General features: G+C 41.2%; 1 protein-coding gene across 1 annotated transcript in view; it reads right to left on the minus strand.

Moving 5' to 3' along the window:
- Positions 1-4,900: 4,900 nt before the first annotated feature.
- CAP2 (cyclase associated actin cytoskeleton regulatory protein 2) overlaps positions 4,901-26,099 on the minus strand; it is a 137,154-nt gene continuing 115,955 nt past the window's right edge. Inside the window, exons 8-13 of the mRNA XM_019985925.2 lie at positions 19,743-19,932; positions 17,553-17,728; positions 15,911-16,034; positions 15,733-15,815; positions 10,747-10,887; positions 4,901-6,705 (exon numbers count right to left, since the gene is read on the minus strand). Coding sequence (XP_019841484.2) covers positions 6,595-6,705; positions 10,747-10,887; positions 15,733-15,815; positions 15,911-16,034; positions 17,553-17,728; positions 19,743-19,932 — 825 coding nt within the window. The 3' untranslated portion in view covers positions 4,901-6,594. The remainder of the gene's footprint in view (positions 6,706-10,746; positions 10,888-15,732; positions 15,816-15,910; positions 16,035-17,552; positions 17,729-19,742; positions 19,933-26,099) is intronic.

A 26,099-nucleotide genomic window follows, 5' to 3' on the forward strand; every position in this document is an offset into this window, starting at 1 on the left:
TGAGAGTCCTTGGATTGCAAGGAGATCCAACTAGTCCATCCTAAAGGAGATCGGTCCTGGGTGTTCATTGGAAGGACTGATGCTGAAGCTGAAACTCCAATACTTTGGCCACCTGGTGCGAAGAACTGACTCATTGGAAAAGACCCTAATGCTGGAAAAGATTGAGGGCAGGAGGAGAAGGGGACGACAGAGGATGAGATGGTTGGATGGCATCACTGACTCAATGGACATGGGTTTGCGTAAACTCCAGGAGTTGGTGATGAACAGGGAGGCCTGGCATGCTGTGGTTCATAGGGTGGCAAAGACTTGGACAGGACTGAGCGACTGAACTGAACTGAACTGATACATATATTAATTCATTTACTCCCAAAAACAACCCAAAGGGAAGGTAAATACTATTATCATCATCACTACATTAAAGATAAACAAACCAAAGTGTAGAGAAGCGATTTTTTCCCTCAAAATCATATAGCCAGTAAATGATAAAACTAGGATCCATACTGTCAACCACTAACCCATACTAAATTGACTCATTGGAAAGGACCCTGATGCTGGGAAAGATTGAGGGCAGGAGGAGAAGGGGGAGCGACAGAGGATGAGATGGTTGCATGGCATCAGTGACTCATGGACATGAGTTTAAACAAACTGGGAGATAGTGAAGGACAGGGAAGCCTGGTGGGCTGCAGTCTATGTGGTTGCAAAGAGTTGGACACAACTTAGAGACTGAAGAGTAACAACAATACTAAATTGTCTCTCACCCAATATATACATACCTTTATGTACAAATATAGGGTTTCCCAGGTGGCATAGTGGTAAAGAATCCACCTGCCAATGTAGGAGACACAAGAGACTTGACTTCAAACCCTGGGGTGGGAAGATTCCCCCGGAGAAGGAAATGACTCACTCCAGTATTCTTACCTGGGAAATCCCAAGGACAGAGGAGCCTGGTGGGCTTCAGTCCATGGCATCACAAAGAGTCAGATATGACTGAGCACACTTATGCAAATACAGTTCTTTTAATTGATATATATTTTAATAGAAATATTCTTACAATGTTTTTCTAATACATGCTCATTTTACTTAATGTATTCTGTACACCTTTTAAATTCTTAAAAGGTATTTCTAATGACTGAATCAGTAAAAACATGGGCTTCCTTGGCTGGCATATTAATTTTGGTAGGTTAATGTTCTCTGATAAATAAATCCAACTGTGTAATAGCTTCGGTCAGTTCAGTTCAGTCGCTCAGTCATGTCCGACTCTTTGCGACCCCATGAATCGCAGCACACCAGGCCTCCCTGTCCATCACCAACTTCCAGAGTTCACTCAGACTCACGTCCATCGAGTCAGTGATGCCATCCAGCCATCTCATCCTCTGTCTTCCCCTTCTCCTCCTGCCCCCAATCCCTCCCAGCATCAGAGTCTTTTCCAATGAGTCAACTCTTCGCATGAGCTGGCCAAAGTACTGGCGTTTCAGCTTCAGCAACATTCCCTCCACAAGTTAAGTTTATCTCCCATGTAATTGCTTAAAGCAGGTCAGTGGGTGGCTGTCTTCCATATTGTGATTCAAGGACCAAGGCTCCTTCTGTTATTCTTGCATAACAGGAGCATATTGTTATCTGCATGATTAAGGCTGGTTGCCACATTCAGGATACGACTGGTAGAAGGGAAATGGAACATAAGAAAATATGTGCTCTTCAAAGATGAAGTCCTGAAGTGGGATTTGCGTTACTTAATACTCACGTTCCCTCAAGGAGCATCTATTCTCATGGCCATCAGACTGCAGTGGAGACTGGGAAATGTAGCCTAGTAAGGAAAGAAGGATAGATTTTGGTGGACAACTAAGTGACTCTGACACAGTTTTGTTGTATTTTGTTTAATTATATTTTAAAAACATTTGACACACTGATCTCATATTAAAAGAATAACGTCTTTAAAAGTGTCACAGGTATTTGTCAAGTGGGCACATCTCTGGTTAGTGGCATATTCAGAATGAAGATTGTATTTTCTGGTTCCATGCCAAAGCTCTTTCTAATTAGTGCAACACTTACTTTTTGTGAAGAGTTAATGAAGCTTGAACTTTTTTTCCCCCTGAAGATAAGTTTTATTGGCAATATGTCTGTCTAGTAGATGTCGAAGAGAGACTTATTTCTGTAAACTATACAGTATGGAATTAATTTGAGAAAATAGTTGTCTAGCCAGTTGGTAGAAACAGCCTGCAGAACGTAGACCATATTGCTGGTGTAATTATTTTAGATGCTAACAAAGGAACATTTTGATAACTCTCTAGAGAACCAGATTTTAATTGTTAATCTTAGGACATCACCCCCTGAATTCCACATCCAGTGAATGGGCTTATATTAACATTCTTCTTAAAGGCTTCAGATAATTACATGTGACCCATGAATGAACATATAGTAAAGTAGTGACCCCTTATTTAGTCAGATAATTTGCATGGGTAATTTGGATACCTGAGGTTTTCAAATACTGTTTCTTTCCCAATAGGCATATACAATTGCTTTCTTTTTGCTTACATTAGTCAGATAAATATAAAAATCTGTTTTGATTTGCCATTAGAGTTAGAGCTAAAAAAGTGAAATTCATGATGGTGGAGGAAACTCCTGGTTATTTTATCCAACTTCTCTATCTCAGGATATGGAAAAACAAAAATATATATATTATATATCTAAAACTTACACCCCCTTTAAATATGTTTCCATAAACTTGTATCATTTTCCTGAAGATACATATTGTACATGGCTCTTGTAAAATATTTCTCTGGACCTCTATACATCTTTTATAATGCTACAGGACAATGTCTTCAAATATCCATAAAGGATTATAGATTTTATCATGCTTGATTGCAGAAGGCAATTACTGCCCCAGAACTGACCGTCTGCATCTAACTAACTCTGATCTTTTCTCTATAGCTTTAAAGTTGAAGGGGAATATCGGCGGTATGCAGGGCAGGCTGCTGGGCAATGTGTGCCATTAGCTCACCCCTGCTAGGGATGTGTGCCATTCATTATGTGTGGGCATGACTATGCCCCATAGAGAACATGAGCAGCAAAGTAGTCTTCCGAAACGAATCTCACTCTTACCAAATAAATCTATAGAACTGTTATGTTCATGGGAAGATTTCCTATTTTAAGTTTACTGACTTAGGAGCTGAAATGAGGGTGAGGAGTTATTATTTAAAATAACAAAAAAGTTTAAATGTATATCTTCTGATTAGCTTCCAGGATGAAATACTGACACCATGGGAAGTTACTAATTGAATTTTAATTAAAAAAAAACCCTTGTGATATTGGTGAATGAGACTTAATAATTAGTATCATGGCTAAGTAAGCATGGTCGATGACGTATTTCATCTGGATCTTCATGTCAGCAAGAGGTATCTTTTTTTTTTTTAACTATGATGATCCTAAAAAACAATAAAAGTGGACTTAGAACCCAAATATTCAAAGTTGTAGTTTTAGGCAAAAATTATCTTTAAATATAAATACCTTGTTCTGGAGGGAAACCTGGAAAAAGTTCTCTACCAATAAGCAAACAGTCCTTCATTAGTTACCTATTCTGTGCCAAGTTACTAAACAGCACAGGAATAAAAAATCATTTGGAGAAATATGAATTATTGAGGGCTGATCTGAGTTGGTTTACTTTCCACTTGTAACATAGATATAAGCTTCATCACACACAGAAACATTAAAATAGTTAAACTTGCAAAAGAAATCTGTGAAAGACTATAAAATCAACTTGTCTCGGTTGAGGCAATTAAAGCCTTTAAAATTATAACTGTATATCAAGTGGTACAGAGAGTGCCAATGGTTTAAAATAATTCTTTGGAAATGAACATGTTTCATAAAAGTCATTTAAAAATATATTTTACTTCTGAAATGATCCTTAAAGATTTGGTATCAGACACAATGAAAAGACTCCAAACCCGTATTCAACCGTCTATTCTCCACTTCCAACTAAGCATCACAAAGATGTGCTGAGTTAAACACGCTCAAGACTGAACCATGGTTTTCTCCAGCTCATGGTTCTCTTTCAGTGTTTCCTATCACAGGAAACGGCTGATTTTACATCTATGATGAAAGGTATGAGGAGACTGACTCAAACTAGAAATGCAGATGAGGAAAAGATGCTATGTGTGGGCAATGTGCATGCATCTTATCATGTTGAAAGGAGTTGGAACAGGCAGACTGAAATACTCTCTGGATACTTGGAGTTAAGAATCTGGAGGCGTCATCTACATAGAGGTGATAGATGAAGTCAAAGGAGATGGCTGAGCAGTTGAGAGGAAGGGGAAGATAAAAGGGACAAGAGTATGAGAAGTATATTGTGTATCACCAAATCAAAGGAAGTTTAATGAGGAAAGGGCAGCATCAAGAATCTCAGGGCTTCCCTGATGGCTCAGTGGTAAAGAGTCTGCCTGCCAGTGCAGGAGACACAGGTTCAATCCCTGATCCAGGAAGACCCCACATGCTGGGGGGCAACTAAGCCCATACGCCACAACTACAGCCTGTGCTGCAGAGCCCGGGAGCCACAACTCCTGAGCCCACGTGCACAGCTTCTGAAGCCTGTGCACTCTAGAGCCTGTGCTCAGAAATAAGAGAAGCCACCAGTGAGAAGCCTGTGCATGGCAACTAGAGAGTAGGCTCTGTTCACAGCAACTAGAGAAAAGCCCATGCAACAACGGAGACCCAGCACAGCTAAAAATAAATAAATAAAATTATTGGGGAAAAAATTCTCAGTGGATGAGAAATGAGATAAAGCCACTAAAGTTAATGACCTTCGAGAGTTTCTTCTCATGGACAGAGGAGCCTGGGAGGAAACAGACCACGGGGTCGCAAAAGAGTTGAACACGACTTAGCGACTAAACAACAACAAACTACAATATGAAAAACAGGTAAGCAATGAGGATTTATTGTATAGGATAGGGAATTATAGTCAATATTGTGTAATAATCTGTAATGGAATATAATCTGCAAAAAATATAACTGAATCACTACTCTGTATACCTGAAACTAATCCAATAGTGCAAATCAACTATACTTCAATTAAAGAAAAAACTCGATTCTAAAATTTTCTGACAGTCCTTCCTACTACATTTGGCTTTATCTGATGTTTAGAAGAAGTCTGTTCTTCAGGGAAGCTGATGGCATACTGGATAAATTCTCTAATTCAACTAGAAAGACTCAGCTCTCTTTCCTAAAGCTGACATATGAGCAAAGGGCAAATCAAAGAGGAAAAAAAAATGTTAACACCCTGAATTCATCACAGTATTTAAACAATTAGAATTTTACTTTATTTCAGAATAAGTTTACTGTTGGAAAAAAAGATATTTACTAAAGCCACAACATTATTCTTTTGGACAAAAACTTTTATAGCAAAACTGTGGTACACAAGCATTAGTAATCTGAGTACTATATGGTTATAGAAGATATTTAAAAAACAGAAATGATGTATTCCAAAGGCTGTAATAGGCACAATATATATGCTTGTACTGGGTCTGCAAGCATTATACTAGAATGCACTACAAGTGATCCAAGAAGTTGCAGGCTTTCAGCATCAGGTACTAAAAAGATAAAAAGGATTATCAGAGTTACTCTTCTATGGAAAAAGCATGTACTATCAATAACACAAAGCAGGAGCAGCGAGCCAAGCCAACAAACAATTCTTTAGATTTTAAAAGTTGTAATATAACTATGGCTTTTTAATTTTCATTTTTGAGACTGGTTAGCAAGTCTGGCAAGTGGAAAAGAAGAAAGTCTATAATAAAACGTTAAAGACACCACTTACAAGGCATCTGATATCTCACAGGTTCAAAACTGGAAAACAACCACTGAGCTTGTTCCTAGAGCAAAATTCTGAGGTATTAGAAAAACTCAAAACAAAAACACCCTGCTTCTTCCTATCAATGTTTTTGCATAAAAATCTTTATGCAGAGAAGTAAAAGTTTCCCAAGTGACATGGCAGAAAAATATTTAAGATGAATCATTAGAGTTTACTTTAGGTTTTTGGTAACTGTAAAGAATACAGGTCTTTTCAAGGACCAAGAAACTGGATATGTTAGTATGGAACTTTATGTTTTTAAAGCAAATATGTATTCAGGCTGGCAGTATATTCATGCTGATAAAGGTGGTAAAAATAAGAAAACAGAAATCATACCTTTTTAGAGCATACTACTACTATATATATGGAAATTGCCTAAAAGGTAAAAATGTACATCTTAGATTTCCGAAGGTTTTATTTTCAACTAGCAATTAAACCTAAGTGTAAAAGTGAGCCATGCAGTACCTTCACCTCTCAGCTACTGTGAAAATGATATGAGGGGAACAGAATTCTCTTTTTTTCCCTTTAAATATGTAATGCTCACAAGTCATCATGTGGAACTCAAAATCACACACAAAGGCAAATCATGAAGAAATGTTAAATATTTCAAAAGCCCTCAGAGGTGTGCCAGAAACGATGCCGCTTCTACAGCACAGAATCGTTGGAGGCCAAAACTAAAGCAGTAGGTGCCACTGCAACGTCTAGGTCCTTAATGCTGCTGCTATTCGTGTTTCTTTTTTTCATGTTGGGGTGGGGATTCAGGTCAGGGGCTTTGGTGGTCTCTCAGAAACCATGATTTCTGTAGGTTCAGTGATTAGCTTGGCTCCATCCCAGGCTGTTTTGAACTGTTCAGGAACAGGAAATTCTCTCTGGAAAAAAGCAATAAGAGCAAGATTATTTAAACCAAGGCTTTGCAAACTGATGGATGGCTGATTAGAGTCATGCTCAGTCACTCAGGTGTGTCTGACTCTTTGCAACCCCATGGACTGTAGCCCGCCAGTCCATGGGACTGTTCTTCTGTCCATGGGATTTCCCAGCCCAGAATACTGGACTGGGTTGCCATTTCCTTCTCCAGGCAATCTTCCCGACCCAAGGATCAAACCTGCATCTCCTGCATTGGCAGGAGCCACCAGGGAAGCCCTGTTACATGGTGGACAAAGACATTTTAGAGATCCCAAACCTGCATGGTCATATGACAGCTCTGTGACTGCCTGCCAGCATCCTCATTAATGCTAGAACTTACTAAGAACCAGGTGTTCTGTGGAACACCAGGTATGAATGAACTCAAGTTAATCCCTACAAGAACACCGCTGCTGCTGCTGCTGCTGCTAAATCGCTTCAGTCGTGTCCGACTCTGTACGACCCCGTAGACGGCAGCCCACCAGGCTCCCCTGTCCCTGGGATTCTCCAGGCAAGAACGCTGGAGTGAGCTGCCATTGCCTTCTCCGACAAGAACACTAAGAACTAGATATTATTGAAATGCCACCTACAGGAAACAGAGGCCTGAGAGGTCAAGCCTCTGAGCAGCCAGAATTCAAACCTTAGACATCCTCTCTTACCCATGACTCTGCACCAGACTCAAACATGCACAACCATCAACTGGGGACCTTGTTGAAAGGCAGACTCTGCCTCAGCAGATCAAGGACATAGGATGACAGTCTATGTTTTCAACAAGTCCCCAGGGGATGCTGAGGCTGCTCCCCAGTCACACTGATAAGGGCTTTGTCCCAGTGTTATATCTATCTACTCTTTGATTACTTATAAAAATGTGCTGCAAGTTGTATATACATTTGTTATACATCCTGTTTTCCTACTCTTTCCATTGGGAAATACACGCACACATGCCACCCAGATACACTACACACCATATCCTCCTCCCTCCCTCACACACTCACACATACACAAAGAAAAATGCAGAATAGGGAATTCCCTGGTAGTCCAGTGGTTAGGGGGCTCCCCAGGTGGCGCTAAGTAGTAAAGAACCCACCTGCCAATGCAGGAGACATAAGAGATGCAGGTTCGATCCCTAGGTAGGGAAGATCCCCTGGAGGAGGGCATGGCAACCCACTCCAGTATTCTTGCCTGGAGAATTCCATGGACAGAGGAGCCTGGTGGGCTACAGTCCATAGGCTCACAGGACATGACTGAAGCGAATTAGCATGCCAGTGGTTAGGATTCTGGGCTTCCATTGCAGGGGGTGCTGGTTCAACCCTTGGTCAGGGAACTAAGATCCCTCAAGCTTCGTGAGCCATAAAAACCACATGAGTTTTTTTTAAAAGCATTAAAAATTGTAGACTAGACAAAATAAAATTAGCTTGGGGTCTCTCCTTTCCGTAGATAGTGAGTCCCCAGTCGTTACAGAAGAGAGCAGAAAAGGAAGGTGAGGAGCAGTCTCCTTGCTTCTGGTTTTGTGGCCTCTCTGGACTTCCTGTACAAACCACAGTTTGAAGGGCTGGTGCTCATCTGTTGGTGAGATGTGATGTTTCAGTGGAAAACACACATGGACACATAGCTTCCTTGAAGTAGGATCCAGCTGTTTCTTTTGTAAGAGGCTATTTATTTATTTACTTTAAAGGGAAAGCCCTTTCTGTCATGAATTCTCAAGTGAAATTTGGAATGGAGTCTTTTCTTTTTCTTTTTTGGCTGCTCTCCTTGGACATGAATTTGAGCAAACTCCGGGAGATAGTGAAGGACAGGGAAGCCTCGTGTGCTTGTAGTTCATGGGGTTGCAAAGAGTCAGACACGACTTAGTGACTCAACAACAATTCCTTGGTTTGTGGGATCTTAGTTCCCTGGCCAGGGATGGAAAGTGGACCCATAGCAGTGAAAGCACCGAGTCTTAACCACTGGACCACCAGGAATTCCCTGCAATGGAGTCTTACCATGAAGCAAAGAAGCTACAGTCTGAATAAGTGTGTGTGTGTGTCCAATACCCCTTCTGGGGCTCTTCACGAGTAAACCAGGCTTGGCGTTTGCTCTTAAGCACCAAGCCAGGCGGAGAATGCTCCAGAGTGAAGGCCCCTCTTTGATCGTAACTGTACTACAGCTGTTCCCGATCTTTCTTGGCAGTGCCGTGATAGCAATGGGATGACAGATCTTCTCTGGGAGACTGATTTCTTTCGGATGAGTCATCCCCACCCTCCACTGCCAGATTACTATGCCCACGGCAGGACCTCTCTTAGCCAGGTGTGCCTGGCTAAGTTACGTTTTATCCCATCCTTCCCTGGTTCACTGCTTCCTTGTACAGTTAGGACCAGAGGGAATGATCTCTGGATTTATTTCTCTTTCAAGAAGCAAAGACTAGTAGGAAGAAATATTAATAACTTGCCACCAAATGGCAACAACCAGCAAGTCCACTACATTGTGTGACGCAAAAAGTGTATCTGTTTATACTTCCTTTTCAATGTGAGACTATGGGCTTGCACCTTTTAGAAACTGCTTTGGTGAGGAGAAGAGACAAAGAAAATACCTGGTAGCTTAGGTGAGTGTTTCTCAGAAGGCCACTGGATGGGCTGATGGCTTCAGAATCATCTGGGATATATTAAACCACGGATTCCTGGACCCCATTCCAATCCTCCTGATTCTAACCTCTCGGTGCAAAGTTTGGGACCTGGTATTTTCATCATGTTTCCCAGCTGATTTTTTTTTTTTTTAATTGTTGACTGTGCCACGTGGCAAGTGGAATCTTAGTTCCCTGACCAAGGATCGACCTGCCTTGGAAGCACTGCATCTTAACACTGCATCAACAGCCAGAGAAATCCTTAGCTGGTTCTCATGCTGGGTTTGAGAACCACTGTACAAATAGGTTCACTTATTATTACCTCCTTTCCCTCTGCTTGCCCCCAAAGCATTTCTCCTTCTTCCCTTTTGCCCCTACCATGTGTCAGTCCCTCAGTCGTGTCCGACTCTTTGTGACCCTGTGGGCTGTAGCCCTCCAGGCTCCTCTGTCCATGGAATTCTCCAGGCAAGAATACTGGAGTGCACTGCCATTCCCTTCTCCAGGAGGTCTTCCCTACCAGGGACTGAACCCAGGTTTCCTGCATTGTAGGCAGATTCTTTATCCTCTGAGCCACCAGGAAGCCCACGCCCCCATCATACCAAAGGAAAATAACAAGTCCTAGTAAAATAAGCTCAGACACCTGGTCTACTATTTGATGATGATGATGATGTGTTAGTCACTCAGTCGTGTCTGACTCTTTGTGACCCCATGGATTGTGGCTTGCCAGGCTCCTCTGTCCATGGGATTCTCCAGGCAAGAATATGGGAGTGAGTTGCCATTTCCTTTTCCAGGGGATCTTCCCGACTCAGGGATTGAGCCCAGGTCTCCTGCACTGCAGGCAGATTCTTACCATCTGAGCCACGAGGGCCCTTACTATTTGATGAAAGCTAGCCCATTAAGGTGGAGAAGGCAATGGCACCCCACTCTGGTACTCTTGCCTGGAAAATCCCATGGATGGAGGAGCCTGGTGGGCTGCGATCCATGGGGTCCCTAAGATTCGGACACGACTGAGCGACTTCACTTTCACTTTTCACTTTCATGCATTGGAGAAGGAAATGGCAACCCACTCCAGTGTTCTTGCCTGGAGATTCCCAGGGACTCGGGACCCTGGTAGGCTGCCGTCTATGGGGTCGCACAGAGTCAGACACGACTGAAGCGACTTAGCAGCAGCAGCAGCAGCAGCAGCCCATTAAGGTAATTATTAGGAAACCACTTTGAGAACCACAAATCCAGGACTGGGCACAGTCAAGAAACTAACAGGGGAGCCCAATTGTGAAAGGCCATTCTCTTGAGTTCCTTTCTTAACTGCACATTTTTCTACACAGGAAGCTCAAAGGTTGGTAGGTGACTAATCAGTCTCTAAGAATGTTAATCATGAAAACTTCTTTACAGTCTTCTAAAAGGTACTTACATAATCACCATCCTGAGGGATAAGTATATTCATTTCAGATGACTTGGCACTCACAATCTCACAGTCTAACGCATCTTCACTGAGGTATATGTGGCAGCCTTCTGTCTTATTAATGGAAATTGTTGGCACTTTCCCCATTACCTGAAATAGAAAAAAAAAATCTAGGGCCAAAGCAAATAAATAGAAATTCCAATATCCCCAAATAAGTACAGTCCACGGGCCTAAGCAAGCGTTAGGAATAGCTCGGTCAGGGCTGGGGAGGTTGGTTGACGACAGTGTCTCCAAGGTGAATTAATAGGTGTCATTTGGGGACAGAATGAATGGACTACACCAGGGGATTCTCAAACCTCAGGGTCTCTTTCCTGACACAAACAAAGGGACTAATTTGAAAACAGCAGCTAAATGTTCAGAAGATGCTTCACAACCCTGTTAGTGGAAATGAAGCATATATTTGATTTCATGATAAAAGAAACAAGATGCTTTTGCTTTTATGTGCTTAAAATTTTAGTTTTGACACATCTCTAGGAAACTTGGATGAAAACACGCATGAATACTGTCCTTTAAGAGTAAATTATTATGTAAATGAGTAGATTTTTTCCCTCAATCTAAGTAAGAATAAGTAAAAATCACTACAATTCTTCTCACATAAGTCCTTTGCTAGATAAAAATCACACTGGCTGAATGCGGAGCTTAAATGAGATAAAGAGTGTCTAGGTATTTTGAAATGTATTCATTTCAGGAGCCCAAACTGGAGACTTGGTTCAGGCCCCTCATTGTATGGGTAAATAGTACCATACACAAGAGGAGGTGGTTCTTTGTATTATTACAAATATCAAGTGCTATAAAAATTCTGATCAGTTTAAAATTTCTTTTTTACAGTCCTGTTTTCAGACATAGCCACCCCCCACCTTGCCCCCCCACCCCCAAATCTCTACAGGGACAGACTGTTCCCCCAATGACCATATTACAACTCTATAATTTTCCTTCTTGTAATGGTAACTGAAGCGATAAAAACATCTCCTCTTTCACTCTGAAGAAAAGACTGGGTTGCAAATTAAAGAGCAAGGCTTGTGATGGTGCAGGTGATGTAAAGAACTCCTTGGGGGAGCCCAGCCAGGCCACCACACTGCTCTGTTTTCTCCTCTCCCCGTAGAAACTGGACACTGAGTTGGAACTGAGCCACAGCGAGGGAAAAAAAAAGGCAGAGGTAGTTTAAGGTCAGCTAAGCAACAAGGCTTTGCCATAAATAAAATAAAATAATACCTATATCTATATATCAAGAATGTGTCAGCAGTAATGTTTTGACAATTTCTAGATTTATTTTATAATGATGGAGAGCATTTCCATACTGCCCAGAACTGTATGAATACCTGGCAAGCAAAGGGAATGCAAGTAATTTGTCAGGGTGTCTTAGGCAATTCATTTATGAGACAGAGCGGGGTCTCATGAGGATAGCACAGTATGCAAAGGCGTTTTAGTTTTGTTTATTTATCACTGTATTACCTTACAAATGCTAGAACATCTATGAAAAATCTGAAAAACAGTACAATTTAAAAAAATAGTCCTGATAGGATAAGAACTGTCATTTCCACAGCATCTTAGTCAGTATTTCCTTAGAGCAAATTACATACAATATATGCCTTTTATCCCTTGTAGTCTGTAAACCTTTTGAGAACAGAGATTGTTTCTTATCAGGAGAACTGGACTAACAAGTAGCTTCTCTGTTGAGTGACAGGTGATATGTGACCTTGCCCAGGCCAATGCTGTAGCATGTAATGCATGTATCTGTATTAACTTTCTTCATTTTTCTATAAAAGTTTTCAAAATTTCCACATAATATCTTAAGTCTCTTCTCTCTCCCACAATTTGTACTATTTTTTGAATAACTGAACTAAATCACATGAATCCATGTCCTTTTCTTCCTTTCAATCTTTTAAAATTAATTAATGTGGCTGTGCTGGGTCTTAGTTGTGGCATTCAGGATCTTTTTATAAAAAGTTATTTATTTATTTATTTTACTGTGCCGGGTCTTCGTTGCTGTTCGCAAGCGTTCTCCAGTTGCGGCGAGTGGGGGCTACTCTCTCGCTGTGGTGCTCAGGCTTCTCGCTGTGGTGGCTTCCCTTGCTGCAGAGCACGGGCTCTAGGCAGCATGAGCTTCAGCAGTTGCAGCACACGGGCTCAGTAGTCGTGGGTCCTGGTCTCTAGAGCATAGGTTCATCAAAAGTTCTGGCACATGGACTCAGCTGCGCCTCTGCATGTTGTATCTTTCCAGATCAGGGATTGAACCCATGTCTCCTGCATTAGCAGGCAGATTCCTCACCACTGAGCCACCATGGAAGCCTGGGCATTCAGGATCTTTAATTGCATCATGTGAATTCTTGGTTGCAGCATGTGGGATCTAGTTTCCTGATGAGGGTTTGAACCTGGGCCTCCTAAATTTGGAGCATGGAGTCTTAGCCACTGGACCACCAGGGAAATCCCCTTGAAATCTTTTAAATAGCATTATCGAAGTAAAATGTGCAAACATAAAATTCACCTACTTTAAGTGTACAGTTTAATGGTACTCAGTAAATTCGTGTAACCGTCACTTCAATTCAGTTTTAGAATATTTCCATCATCCCCCAAATATCCCCATTGCCCATTTATAGTCAATTTGTCCTCATCGCCAGGCAGCCTGCACTAATCTGCTTTCCGTCTTCATTGTGTCCAGGCCCTTTTAAAATAGTTTATTAAATGTTTTAAATAGGTAATGAAATTCACTTGGTTTGAACATCCAGAAGTTTGAGAAGTGTTCAGTAAAATGTCTCTCTCTTGTTCCTGAGCCAGGCTGCCAAGTTTCTATCCCTCTTGGACAGATAACCATGATTCATCCTTCCAGATTATTTTAAGGCTCATAGCTTCGAAAAAACTAGGATATATTTCAAACATGGGAGCACACAAAGAATAATAAAACAAATATGCATATACATATATATATGTCTGTTAACCAGCTTTATCAGAATTTAACTTTTTGGCTTATTTGTCTTATTTTTAGAGCTATAATCTTATACTATAGTAGAAAGGCCCTCTATACCATCCACCATCTCCCTGTGCTCCCTTCTTCCCTCCACAGACTTAACTACTCTTCTGAATTTTGTGTTTACAGTTCACAGCAGGCTTGGCTCCTGAGGTGAACTCGAGCCTACATGAGTACATTTCACATGTGCATACTGTTTTGCATGTCTTTGATCTTTATATAAAGGGACATATTATACAATGCCTGTTGTTCTGTAATTTGCCTTTATCACTCAAGGTTGCTTTTGAGATTTCCCTGTTTTTAAACATGTAAGTGTATTCAATTATTTTAACTATTATACAGTATTCTATTAGGTGGATTTATTTGTTCATTTACCAGCTGTTGGACATTTAAATTGTTCTGGGTTTTATTGCCATTATGAATAATACTGCAATAAACAGTTTTACACGTCTCATCAACATATGTATTGGAGCTTCTTAGGTGCACACGCCCAAGAGTGAAATTGCTCAGTTACAGGCTATGACTGTCTTTGACGTTATTAGATGGTGCCAATTTCTCTGCATGGTGAGTGTAATAACTTTGCTCTTTCAACACTGATGTATCAGGATTCTCGTAACAACTTTCATACCAGGAGACTTTTTAATATATAGGCAGTCCTCAAATTGCACAGTTCTGACATGCATGAGTTTCAGCTCACAATCCCTTTGCAAAGTAAGCACAGCCTGAATTCAAAACTGATGAGTATAAGAGGACATACCCAATTAATCTGCATTTCTTCTTCTAGTAGGCAGGTTATGCATATTTTCATGTATTTATCAAACACTTCAGTTTCTCCTCCTCTGAATTGCCTTAATATTCTTTGTCCATTTTTCTATTGGGTGGTTAGTCTTCTTCTATTTGATTTGTGTTAACTTTATAAATTCTGGTTATAAGTCCTTTTGGATAATCTGCATTGCAAGTATCTTTCTTCAATTCATGCCTTGTCTTTTAGCTTTGCATCTGATGTCTTCTGTTGAACACATATATTTTAATGAGGTTAAATTCATTTGTCCTTTTCTTCTATATTTTATTCTCAAAGTTTAAAAGTATTTCTTTTCACAATTAGGACTTCACTTTTCATGTACAGTATGAGGTAGAGATTAAATGTTTTTTCTCTGCATGGAGGGTCCTAAAATATATCTCCATGTATGTGCCAACTATGGAATGTACTACTTCAGTTAAAAGAGGCAGTGGTGAAAAGCTTAGTAAAGCCAAAGAGAACCATCTATAAAACTGGAAGCCAAGTCTAACAAACATTATCAGGAAACATCAGATAATAAGGGGTGATTAACAATATGAAAAGAGTATAATCAAAGACGGTAGTTACAGTTGGCCAAAGTAAGAAGTCATTTAGCTTTGGGCATATTATAAAATCCCATTTGGCTAAATTAAAATTGCTTAAACAGTGCAGATTTTCTTCTCTTTTGCAAATTCAATTCCAATCCTACTTTCCAGGTTGTTTTGCTGATAACCTCATTGACTCTTCAGAAAAACTTTATCCAGAATCACTTTTTTTTCCTGAGGGAAAAACATCCTCTTTGGCAGGGTACTATGATGCAAAGTGAATCTCTTACCATTTTGGTTCATTCATTAGTTGATTCATTCCAATCACTCACTCGATCAAACATTTACTGAACACCTACTGTGTGCTGGTATTATGCAAATTTATGGAACTGTAAAGATTAATTAGCTGTTCCTGAAATAGAAGTGGTAAACTTGTAACTGCTGTGCAAAACAGGGTGGGTTATAAGAGGGTGAAAAGGGGGAATTAACACTGTCCAAGAAGTAAGAGAGGGCTTCAGAGAAGAGGTGAAGACAGAGCTGTGTCTAGAGAAAAGACAGTAAGAGTTTTCTAGTTGGACATGGAGGGCCCCTTGTAAACAGAAGGGATGGTCTGGTGGTGGCTGGGCAAGGTTGAAAGGACCACTTACCTGCATTTGAATGTCCTTGGAGTTGATCACTTCCACAATGCCCACCACATTGTCAAACACCAGGCCAAACTTCTTACAGTTGTCTAGGAAAACAAAACAAAACAAAATCCTAAATACAGACAGCATATTTATAAAAGCAATTTATCATAATGAGTACAGATCCATAGTTCTGCCCTACCAATTATAATGGAATTTATTTTCCCTTTTATCTGCAGAGTAGACTTGCCGCACTTGAAAATGTAAGCCACCTGTCTCAGTGCAGTCTCTGAAATCACAAGGTCATTCCTGTCCTCTTGGTATTCCTAAAATTAAAACACAGGCAAATATTAAATATAAGGACAGACAGAAAATGAAGTCCACTGCATACTGAAGTTACTGTGGGGCATTCACCAATTAGAGCTTCTCAGTATGTTCTTTCTTCAGCAACCTTTTTCTTACAGACTAAACCACAGGACTTCCTTTGTCTCTGTGATGTTGGGAATGGTTACTTGGAAGGCAGGGGGGTGGGGTAGGGGTCAGGGTCCACTTGTGAACAGTCAGGCGTCAGGCACTAACTAGTGGGTAGGGGCTGGGCCAGGGATGTGAGAGCTTTTGGTTAAGTCCAGATGCTGAGTCTGGAGTTGATACTGTAGCAATATCTGCAAATAGGAGTTGGGTACATAGACTAGCCATGGTCCAAGTCCCAGTGTATTTTCAGAGCACAACAACCTTTCTGGGGACTTTGTTCCTCCACCTTTAGGGAAGCCCCCTGGATTGGCAGGGTTTCCCTGATGGCTCACATGGTAAAGAATCCACTTGCAATAATATAGAAGACCTGGGTTCAATCTCTGGGATGGGAAGATCTTCTGGAGAAGGGAATGGCTACCCACTCTAGCATTCTTGCCTGGAGAATTCCGTCCATGGGCTACAGTCCATGGGGCTGCAAAGAGTCCGACATGACTGAGTAACTAACATTTTCATACTGGATTGACAGGGGGTACCAGCTTCCATCCACATACAAAGTGTCCTGTCCTGCTCAGACAATGGTGAAAATGATGGGTGACTCAGTAGGTTATATCAGCACCTTGGTCAGTGGAACAGAATGAAACATCCTACAGTAGATCCTACAGTAGATGGGGCACAGATTAAAATTCACTGACAGAGGAGTCAGATTCATAGAGACAGAAAGTAGAAAGGTGGTTGCCAGGGGCTGAAGAGAGGGGGAGTGGAGAATTACTGTTGAAGGCATACAGAGCTTCAGTTCTGACAGATGAAAAGAGTTCTGTGGATGGATGGTGGTGATGGCTGCACAGCAGTCCGATGGTACTTAATGCCACTGAATGTACACGTCAAGGCTAAGATGGTAAATTTTCTGTCATGTGCACTTTATCAGAGTTTAAAGAATAATTTTGAGGAAGTTGAAGAAAAAATACATGAGAATGAAAACCAAAAAACACTTATGGAAGCATTCAGAAAGGCCTTGGTTTCTAGAAAGTGACTTGTGTCTCTGTCTTTTCACTTAGAAATCCTTAGTGCTACTGCTAAGTCGCTTCAGTCATGTACGACTCTCTGACCCCATGGACTGTAGCCTGCCAGGCTCCTCTGTTCATGGGATTTTCCAGGCAAGGATACAGGAGTGAGTTGCCATGCCTTCCTCCAAGGGATCTTTCCGACTCAGGGATCAAACCCGTGTCTCTTACACTGCCTGCACTGGCAAACATGTTCTTTATTACTAGCACCACCTGGGAAGCCTTAGAAATCCTTAAGACCTTGGCAAACAGTTTAGCCATTGCTCCTTTCATTGGAGTATATCAGGAATACAGTTAAAGGGCTTCACTCACCACTCTCCATTTCTTCCCTTCCAGCTCTAACACAGGAGCGTGTTTCTTAGAAGGATGAGACTGGGGAGACTTGGGGCCTGGAGTGTGGCTTTTCGTAGGAGATGGAGATTGTCCTCCATGAGCCCGTAGGTTGGGATTCTTGTATGTCTTCTGGTCATCTGTAACATGCCGGAGTCCTGGGAAGGTAACACAGAGACACATTTCTTTACATCATATGCAAAGGGAAACGTCCCTACTTTTTGGATGAACATGATGTAAACGGCCTAAGAATTTTTAGTAATGTTATTTTAGCAGTTGAGTGTTTTCTCAAGGTTAGTATGCAGAGCCTGAGACCTGCATATGTTTAGAGTTGATATAAGCACTGTTAAGTAGTTTTTAATTGGAGGAACTTCTTTTTGGAGATAAGATGATAGATAAAATTATGCAAAAAAGCTACCTCACCAGAAAGAATTCGATGATTTACTTCTGTTGTGGCCAAATCATTACCTAGATATAGTCTAAAAAGTTAGGGCATTTCAGCAAACATAGGTCAGAATCGATTTAACGGTTATAAGTTCATTCTCTTCCTTTACAGATGAGGGGACAATGCAGCCAGCTGGAGCCAGAAAAACTGTTCAATTTTTTGGTCCTTGGCTCCCAGCCCAGCGCATAAGAACACTTATACCATAATTCCTATTGCCCATACAAAACAAAAATATATTTGCATAAGGTTTTTGGAAACATGACTTTATTCGGTTCAGTTCAGTCGCTCAGTCGGGTCTGATTCTTTGCAACCCCACGAACCACAGCACGCCAGGCCTCCCTGTGCATTACCAACTCCTGTAGTTTATCCAAACTCATGTCCACTGAGTTGGTGATGCCATCCAACCATCTCATCCTCTGTTATCCCCTTCTCCTCCTGCCCTCAATCTTTCCCAGCACCAGGGTCTTTTCAAATGACTCAGCTCTTTGCATCAGGTGGCCAAAGTATTGGAGTTTCAGCTTCAACATCAGTCCTTCTAATGAACACCCAGGACTGATGTCCTTTAAGATGGACTGGTTGGATCTCCTTGCAGTCCAAGGGACTCTCAAGAGTCTTCTCCAACACCACAGTTCAAAAGCATCAATTCTTCGGCGTTCAGCTTTCTTTATAGTCCACCTCTCACATCCATACATGACTACTGGAAAAACCATAGCTTTGACCAGATGGACCTTTGTTGACAAAGTAATGTCTCTGCTTTTTAATATGCTGTCTAGGTTGGTCATAACTTTCCTTCCAAGGAGTAAGCGTCTTTTAATTTCATGGCTGCAATCACCATCTGCAGTGATTTTGGAGCCAAAAAAAAAAAAAAGTCTGTCACCATTTCCACTGTTTCCCTATCTATTTCTCATGAAGTGATGGGACCAGATGCCATGATCTTAGTTTTCTGAATGTTGAGCTTTAAGCCAACTTTTTCACTCTCCTCTTTTACTTTCATCAAGAGGCTCTTTAGTTCTTCTTCACTTTCTGCCATAAGGGTGGTGTCATCTGCATATGTGAGGTTATTGATATTTCTCCCAGCAATCTTGATTCCAGCTTGTGCTTCTTCCAGCCCAGCATTTCTCTTGATGTTCTCTGCATATAAGTTAAATAAGCAGGGTGACAATATACAGCCTTGACATACTCCTTTTCCTATTTGGAACCAGTCTGTTGTTCCCATGTCCAGTTCTAACCTTGCTTCCTAACCTGCATACAGGTTTCTCAAGAGGCAGGTCAGGCGGTCTGGTATTCCCATCTCTTTCAGAATTTTCCACTGTTTATTGTGATCCATCAGTCAAAGGCTTTGGCATAGTCAATAATGACTTTATTAAGTGTATGATTAAAAAAAAGTAACCATTCACTATGAAGACAAAGGTAGTTCAATGATATAATTCTTTGACAAGCCCATACACTGCTTGAGGACAGAGGTTCTAAATACTTGATCTTGATGCCTTGGTTGGAGCTGGTGTTGGAGTGTCAGGGGCTGAAGTAGTGATACAGTGCATTGGTCAACTTGAAACTAGAATCCCTTGAGTTCTTTTTGATCCACCCAGAAGCCCACTGAGCCCATGATCTCATAGTTCCCTGTATACTGGAGACTGAAATGGAATGACGTATCCATCACCGTGGGCTCCAGGGGATCTGTGTGCCTGGAGCCAGAGGGAGACAGCCTCAAGGCCTGGTTTTCTCACCTTTTGTAATTGCCTCCCCTTGGTTAAGTTGTGCAAATAAAGCTGAGCGTGAAGGAGAGGACGGTTCTTTTATGCCCTCACTCTCAAAAAGCAGAGGTGGCCCTGGAGGAGGCGGGGGAGGCGGGGGTGGAGGAAGGCCAGGCCCAAGAGAGAGGACAGACAATGCTGACGCAGTTGATGCGACCGGACCCTGCGGGAGAGAGAAGATGGAAAGCACGTTACTGAAATGATGCCCTTGCTGAGAACTGAGATTCTGCCAGCATCACTGAGAACCTGTTGTCAGTGAGAGATTGGGGTTTGAGATTCACAGAGGGCACCTAGGAATACACCTGTGCATCATGGATCTGTTTCCAAAGACCTGGGACCGAGTGGGGGTTTGTCTTGGGAACACAGAGCATGACGTAGAAACTGCATGTGCAGGAGCTTGCCCGCTCAGTTCAGTTGCTCGGTCGTGTCCCACTCTGTGACCCCTTGGCCTACAGCACGCCAGGGTTCCCTGTCCATCACCAACTTCTGGAGCTTGCTCAAACTCATGTCCATTCAGTCGGTGATGCCATCCAACCATCTCATCCTCTCCTCCTGCCTTCAATCTTTCCCAGCATCAGGAAAACAAAGCCATAGGTTCATGTCCAAAGCTCGGGATATGAATGAAACTGGGCTTTGGCCAATTGATAATCACAAGAAAAGAGTGGCGCAACTGATAAGAGGATTCTTTGGGGACACGGAATAGCAACCATCCAATGAGAGGGAGGGAGGTGAAAAAGTTTCAGTGGTTAGCCTTCTGAGCAGCTAAGAAAAGAAATACTGAAACATTCTCCAGGACTTGTTTTTCAAGTATGTAAGCCTCAAACTGAACCCCAAGTGAGGATCACATGTAACCGGCATGTCTGTCAAACACGCAGGTGATCAGGGCCCGGGATCCTTCTGATGATTTGGTTCGTCTAATGCTAACTGTTTGTAAACCAGAGAAAACTGTATTTTTGCCTGATCAAGGCTCATGCTTTCTCTCTTCTCTGCTATGCAAAGTTCAATCTTTGTTTTCAATATGAAGTTCTAACAAATTCAGATGTCACTAAAAGGTGATTGATAGAAAATAGAGGGATTTGTCTCAATGTTTTGAGAGGACCCCATAGACAAAGTTGTCACAGAGTTTAAAACTAGTAGGATAGAAACACACATACACTATAACCTGGTGTTATACACCGTTTTATTTTTAAACCTGGAGAAAAGCTGTATGCCTATGATAAAGAATGGTAAGTTAGTTCAATTAAAAGATCAGAAACTTTGAAAATTGAGAGTGATGAAAATGCGATTGAGGCTTATATTAATATGTTTTCAATACCAAACACAATGTGTAAAACATCAACATTACTGCTAAGTATTAACAAAGACAGCAGACACTTATTTTCATAAACATGGAAGTATTACAAAGTGTCAATATCAGGAACTTTTTACCTGTGGTACTTTTCAGTTGAAAAATCTACACTCTTTTCAAAGTACTTATATAATCCCTATTAAGTGAGAATTATCCTGAAAATATTATCCTGAAAATCCTTCTCTTATTGAGAATGAATATCTTTAAAACTGAGTAGGCTGGGAGTTCTCATCTCTTGACATTGTAATTTGTAATTTTTTTGTTTGTTTGTTTATCAGGAAGAACTCCTGATAAACGTCTGACTCCATTGGGATTCTTGGGTCAAGTAGAAAATAACTGCACAGTTCATGAGACAGACCAATTTTTTTTCAGTATCTTAAACATTCCCTATTTTGTTACTGGGGTGAAATGTGAGAATTTGCTGGGAATCATAAACAGCATAAAATACAAGATTTGCACATCTAACACTATTCCAGTCCTCGGTTCCAGACACTCAGAGCCACAACATATTACTCTTACTCATAAGCATATCATAACTCAGTCAGTGAAGGGCCAGGCCCCTCCCCCACATCTGAAACCCTGCAGCTTTAAAGATCTCCTGTTTTGTGGAAAGGGGAGACGGGCTTCTAAATCTTAGAACGACTTAGATGGTTCCCTCGCTCTCAGAATTCACAGCCTCTCTCCAAGAGCCATTAAAGGACACTGAAACCAATTAAGCCACATATTCAACTTCTTGGAACTATGATACATTCGGATGGCTGACCCGGGAACACCAAACAAAGGATTTACTGCAACAAATGTTGACTATAAAAGCCAAAAAAATAAGAGAACTCAGGACCAGTTGAAACTCTGCCTTTGGTTTATCCTTTGTATGTTCTGGCTCGTTTCTGGCTCCAATAAGGGTGTAGCCCAGGCTCTATAGTTTCCAGGGTGACGTGACAAGCAGCACTCAGGGGCTTTCCATGCACAGTGTCCTCGAAGGCAAATCAGGCATTCCCTTAGCAGGCTTGCCCTAGGCTGCGCCACACAATGAACTGATCTTTGTCACCTGCTCTTCTCCTGCAGGCATGTGGGACCAGAGCTCTCTGTGCTCTCCTTTGCCTGGCATGAGTGGCAGCTGCATCGACTGGAGTCACAGCCTGACACTGTCTTCAGGTGTTTCCTTAAGACAGGGGGAGATGGTCAGGGAAGGAAAGGGAGCCAAGAATTCTGGAAAATCTCACACTTGCCAGGCACTGGTTGTTCCCACTCATTTAACAGATACTTAGTGCTCAGTGGGCTTCCCTGGTGGCTCAGAGGTTAAAGCGTCTGCCTGGAATGCGGGAGACCTGGGTTCGATCCCTGGGTCAGGAAGATCCCCTGGAGAAGGAAATGGCAACCCACTCCAGTACTCTTGCCTGGAGAATTCCATGGAGGGAGGAGTCTGGCAGGCTACAGTCCACGGGGTTGCAAAGAGTCGGACACGACTGAGCGACTTCACTTCACTCACTTTAATGCTCAGTTTAGAACAGGCTCAATGCCAAGGGTCCCCAAATTTATCTGAACTTTAGAATCATCTGGGGATCTGTTAGAAATTCCCAAGCAGGAACACTCTGGGGAGGTGGAACATGGGCCTCTGTACTTTCTGAAGCTCCCTGGGTGATTCCAGTGTGTGGACAAGTTTGGGAAGAAACACTCTATGCTTTGTGCTGAGATTAATCTTAGTCATCACAATATTAGTAAGACTGAAATTCCCCCTCTAACAGAAAATAAAGCAGGAAGTCAGAAAGGCTGACCAAATATTCAATGGCCAGTAAATGGCAGCAATATAATTCAAGCACATATCTGCTTGATCCTAAAATTTTCTTCAGGGGAAATCCTTTTTGCTATATTCAGGTGAAAAAAAAGTAGTCAATCAATTAAAAAATCAGAGGCATGGGTTACCCATGATATATGTGGGCTTCCCTGATGGCTCAAACGGTAAAGAATCTGCCCGCAATGCGGGAGACCTAGGTTCAATCTCTGGGTCCGGAGGATCCGCTGGAGAAGGGAATGGCTAACCACTCCAGTATTCTTGCCTGGAGAAGTCCATGGACAAAGAAGCCTAGCAGCTATAGCCCGTGGGGTCGGAAAAAGTCGGACACGATTGAGCAACTAACTCTACTAACATGTACATAGTGTTGCTCGTGGGCCTCTGGCTTGAATATCCATGAAGTACTGGGTGGTGGTGTAATAATTTAATTTTTATCTCCACTACTTGCTCCATCCCTCCAATGCCTCGGCAGCTGACCCGGCTCCTACAGCCAACTCTGGAGCCGGGCCTTATCCCATGGGATAAAGAAGTCTTCAGTATTGGCATCTCAGCAGCAAGTCACTCTTGACGCTGGTTTGTTCAGACTCTGTACCCTCATTCTAGCAGTTAGACTCTTGCTCGTCCACTTTTCCTGAGTACCCACTGGTGCCAGTAATGGGGTACTTGCTCTGAAATTTATGATTTTAAATGGCTATACTCAGGGTACAAAAGTTAACTTTTGTTGTATGAACACAGCACATAACCTAAAAATGCTGCTTTTGAAAGCTCTATCAAGATTAATTTTGAGAGCAGATGCTTGATTATTTACTTTTGAGTCAGGAAAGGGAGGCACAAAGACTTTTAAAAACGTCTGCAAATCCCTTTCTCTAAATTAATTTCAACTGTCTTGGGAACAGCTGCTTCCTCTGACTTTAAATATATGAATGATAACTATGAAATAATGAAACCATTGTATGTGGGCATGTGGAAAGCTTGTAAAGTTTTGGTTATGTATACTCTCCATATAATTATATTACATGTAATATATTTATATACTAAAATGAATCAGAATATTTTCATTAAATATTACTTGAAATAATTACTTATTTTATTACTTCGGAATTTAGGTTTTATTCTGAAAGGGAAACTACTTCTAGTTCTTAAATGAAATCTCCACACTGTTTTGCTGGTGTAATTAAACAACCACTTCTATCCCCCACAACACACACCATAGTCTTAGTTATCCAGTTAATTTGGAGAGGACGGGACTCCAATTATCCATTTTGTTGAGTTTGTTGAAAGTAGGACTAATAGGGTGCTTTTATATGGAGGTTTTTATGTCTTTGTGACAAAAATTGAGCAAAAAGTGAAATATAGCTATTTAAGCAAAACAAAAAAAAGAAATAAGCTTCAAAGAAAAATTTTCCATTGAAGATATTCTACTTAATAATTACCCTTTTGGGGAAATTTTCAACTTTCACTTTTTAAAGTCTAAGATTTTTCAAATTCAACCATAGCAAGAGCAAATGATCTGATCTAAATAGAACCGAACTCTTCAATAGATTGAAAGTGAATTAGAATAGACTCATTTGTCCATTCAACATTTGCCAAGAGCAACCTTGAAAGGAACTGGGTGGATGATGAGGAAGCAGGCATACGTCTTGTTTGTTAAGAAAGTCATGATCTAGTGGGAATGCTGAGCGCACAAGTCGTTGCAGATGGAGTTTCATGTGTTGTGACTCACGTGAACAGGAGTCCCTGGCGGCCCAGTGTGGGCTCTGGCTGGCTCTTCTCAGGACAGTGGGGTCAAGAGAGCCGGAGAATTGCTGGGGTGGCTTAAGCTGGGGCCATAGCATCGAATGGTCTACAGAGCACAGAGGTCCTGTAAGGAGAGCCCCTGAGGGACAGATGTATATACAGGTAACAGTGATCTCCAACTTCATGAACAGGCCTGGCGACCCACATCTTGGTCTGTGTTTTCACTGACTTCTTAAAAGCTAGAGACCAAGAAAATCAAAATATTCTGTGACAGTCTCTTGGAACAGGTGGATTCTGGCCCACACAACAGAGCTTTAGTTACGATGTTTCTTCCATGAAACCAGCTTAGTGACAGTAATATTCTGAGCTACCTGCCTTTAAGGATTTGTGGAGATCATAGATAAAGCGAGAAAACGGAACAGCTGACACGAAGTGGCTCTGTTTATGGGTTTTCCTGCCCACCTCACACCCTTTCCTTATGGCCACCACCTCAATGCCCCTTCATGCCCACACAGATGACTATCTTCAGCTTCGTGGTCAGGTTCTCTCTTTGGCTGTCCATCTCAGAGCCAGCTTGGTCCATTAATCACCTGGCTTACAGTTAACGCTCTCCAGGTACCTGTGTCCAATTACACACTAAAAAAAGTGTTTAGAAATCATAAAGCCATTTCAGTCACAAATGGACTTACATTAACCTGCTAAAACTACAGGAATTCACAGGATTTTATAATGGAACTTTTTGGCCAATGCTGTCTATTAGTTTTTCCAAAGAAAAAGATTCTCAGATGATCTTGTGTAACATGGCACATAAATAGGATAAGCCTCTCACGTATCACAATAAGAGGGAGGGATTAAAAGAAAGAACTACAGTTTCATAACTAAAGACTGACTTTCCATATACATAAACTAGCTTTCATAGCAGTAAAAAATACTTCATGAATTCATGATTTAGGGTTGTTTATAGTTTAGATGTTAAAACTAGTTTCTTTCTATTTTCTGCAAGACGTACTTTGATTAAGAACTTGGTGAAATTGATACATTTCCAAATTTTTAAATTTCCATAAGTACTTACACATTTTACATTCATATTTATATCACACTTTTATTGGCAGACAACCATATTCAAGAAAAAAGATTGCACATAAACTAACGGATGATCATCCTCTGCAACATGAGTATAAACCAAAGTGAATTTGTGATTTTAGTCTCTAATCTCCTATTCTTATCACTTCCTATAATTTTGAGACTTCTGCCAAGGAAAACAAAATTTCTGGGGGCTTTTCCAAGAAAACAGAATTGTCAAAAAAAATATTACAATGAAGAGCTACATAATATTTTAAGCATATATTTGTTAATAATTTTTAAAGTCAATTTAGGGAATATTTTCTATTTCACCTATGGTAACAGAACACTACTTGAATTTCAAGTTTCCGTAAAAATACCAAGGGTACTT

Source organism: Bos indicus, chromosome 23, assembly GCF_029378745.1.
Source record: "Bos indicus isolate NIAB-ARS_2022 breed Sahiwal x Tharparkar chromosome 23, NIAB-ARS_B.indTharparkar_mat_pri_1.0, whole genome shotgun sequence".
In the NCBI taxonomy this organism is placed as follows: domain Eukaryota; kingdom Metazoa; phylum Chordata; class Mammalia; order Artiodactyla; family Bovidae; genus Bos; species Bos indicus.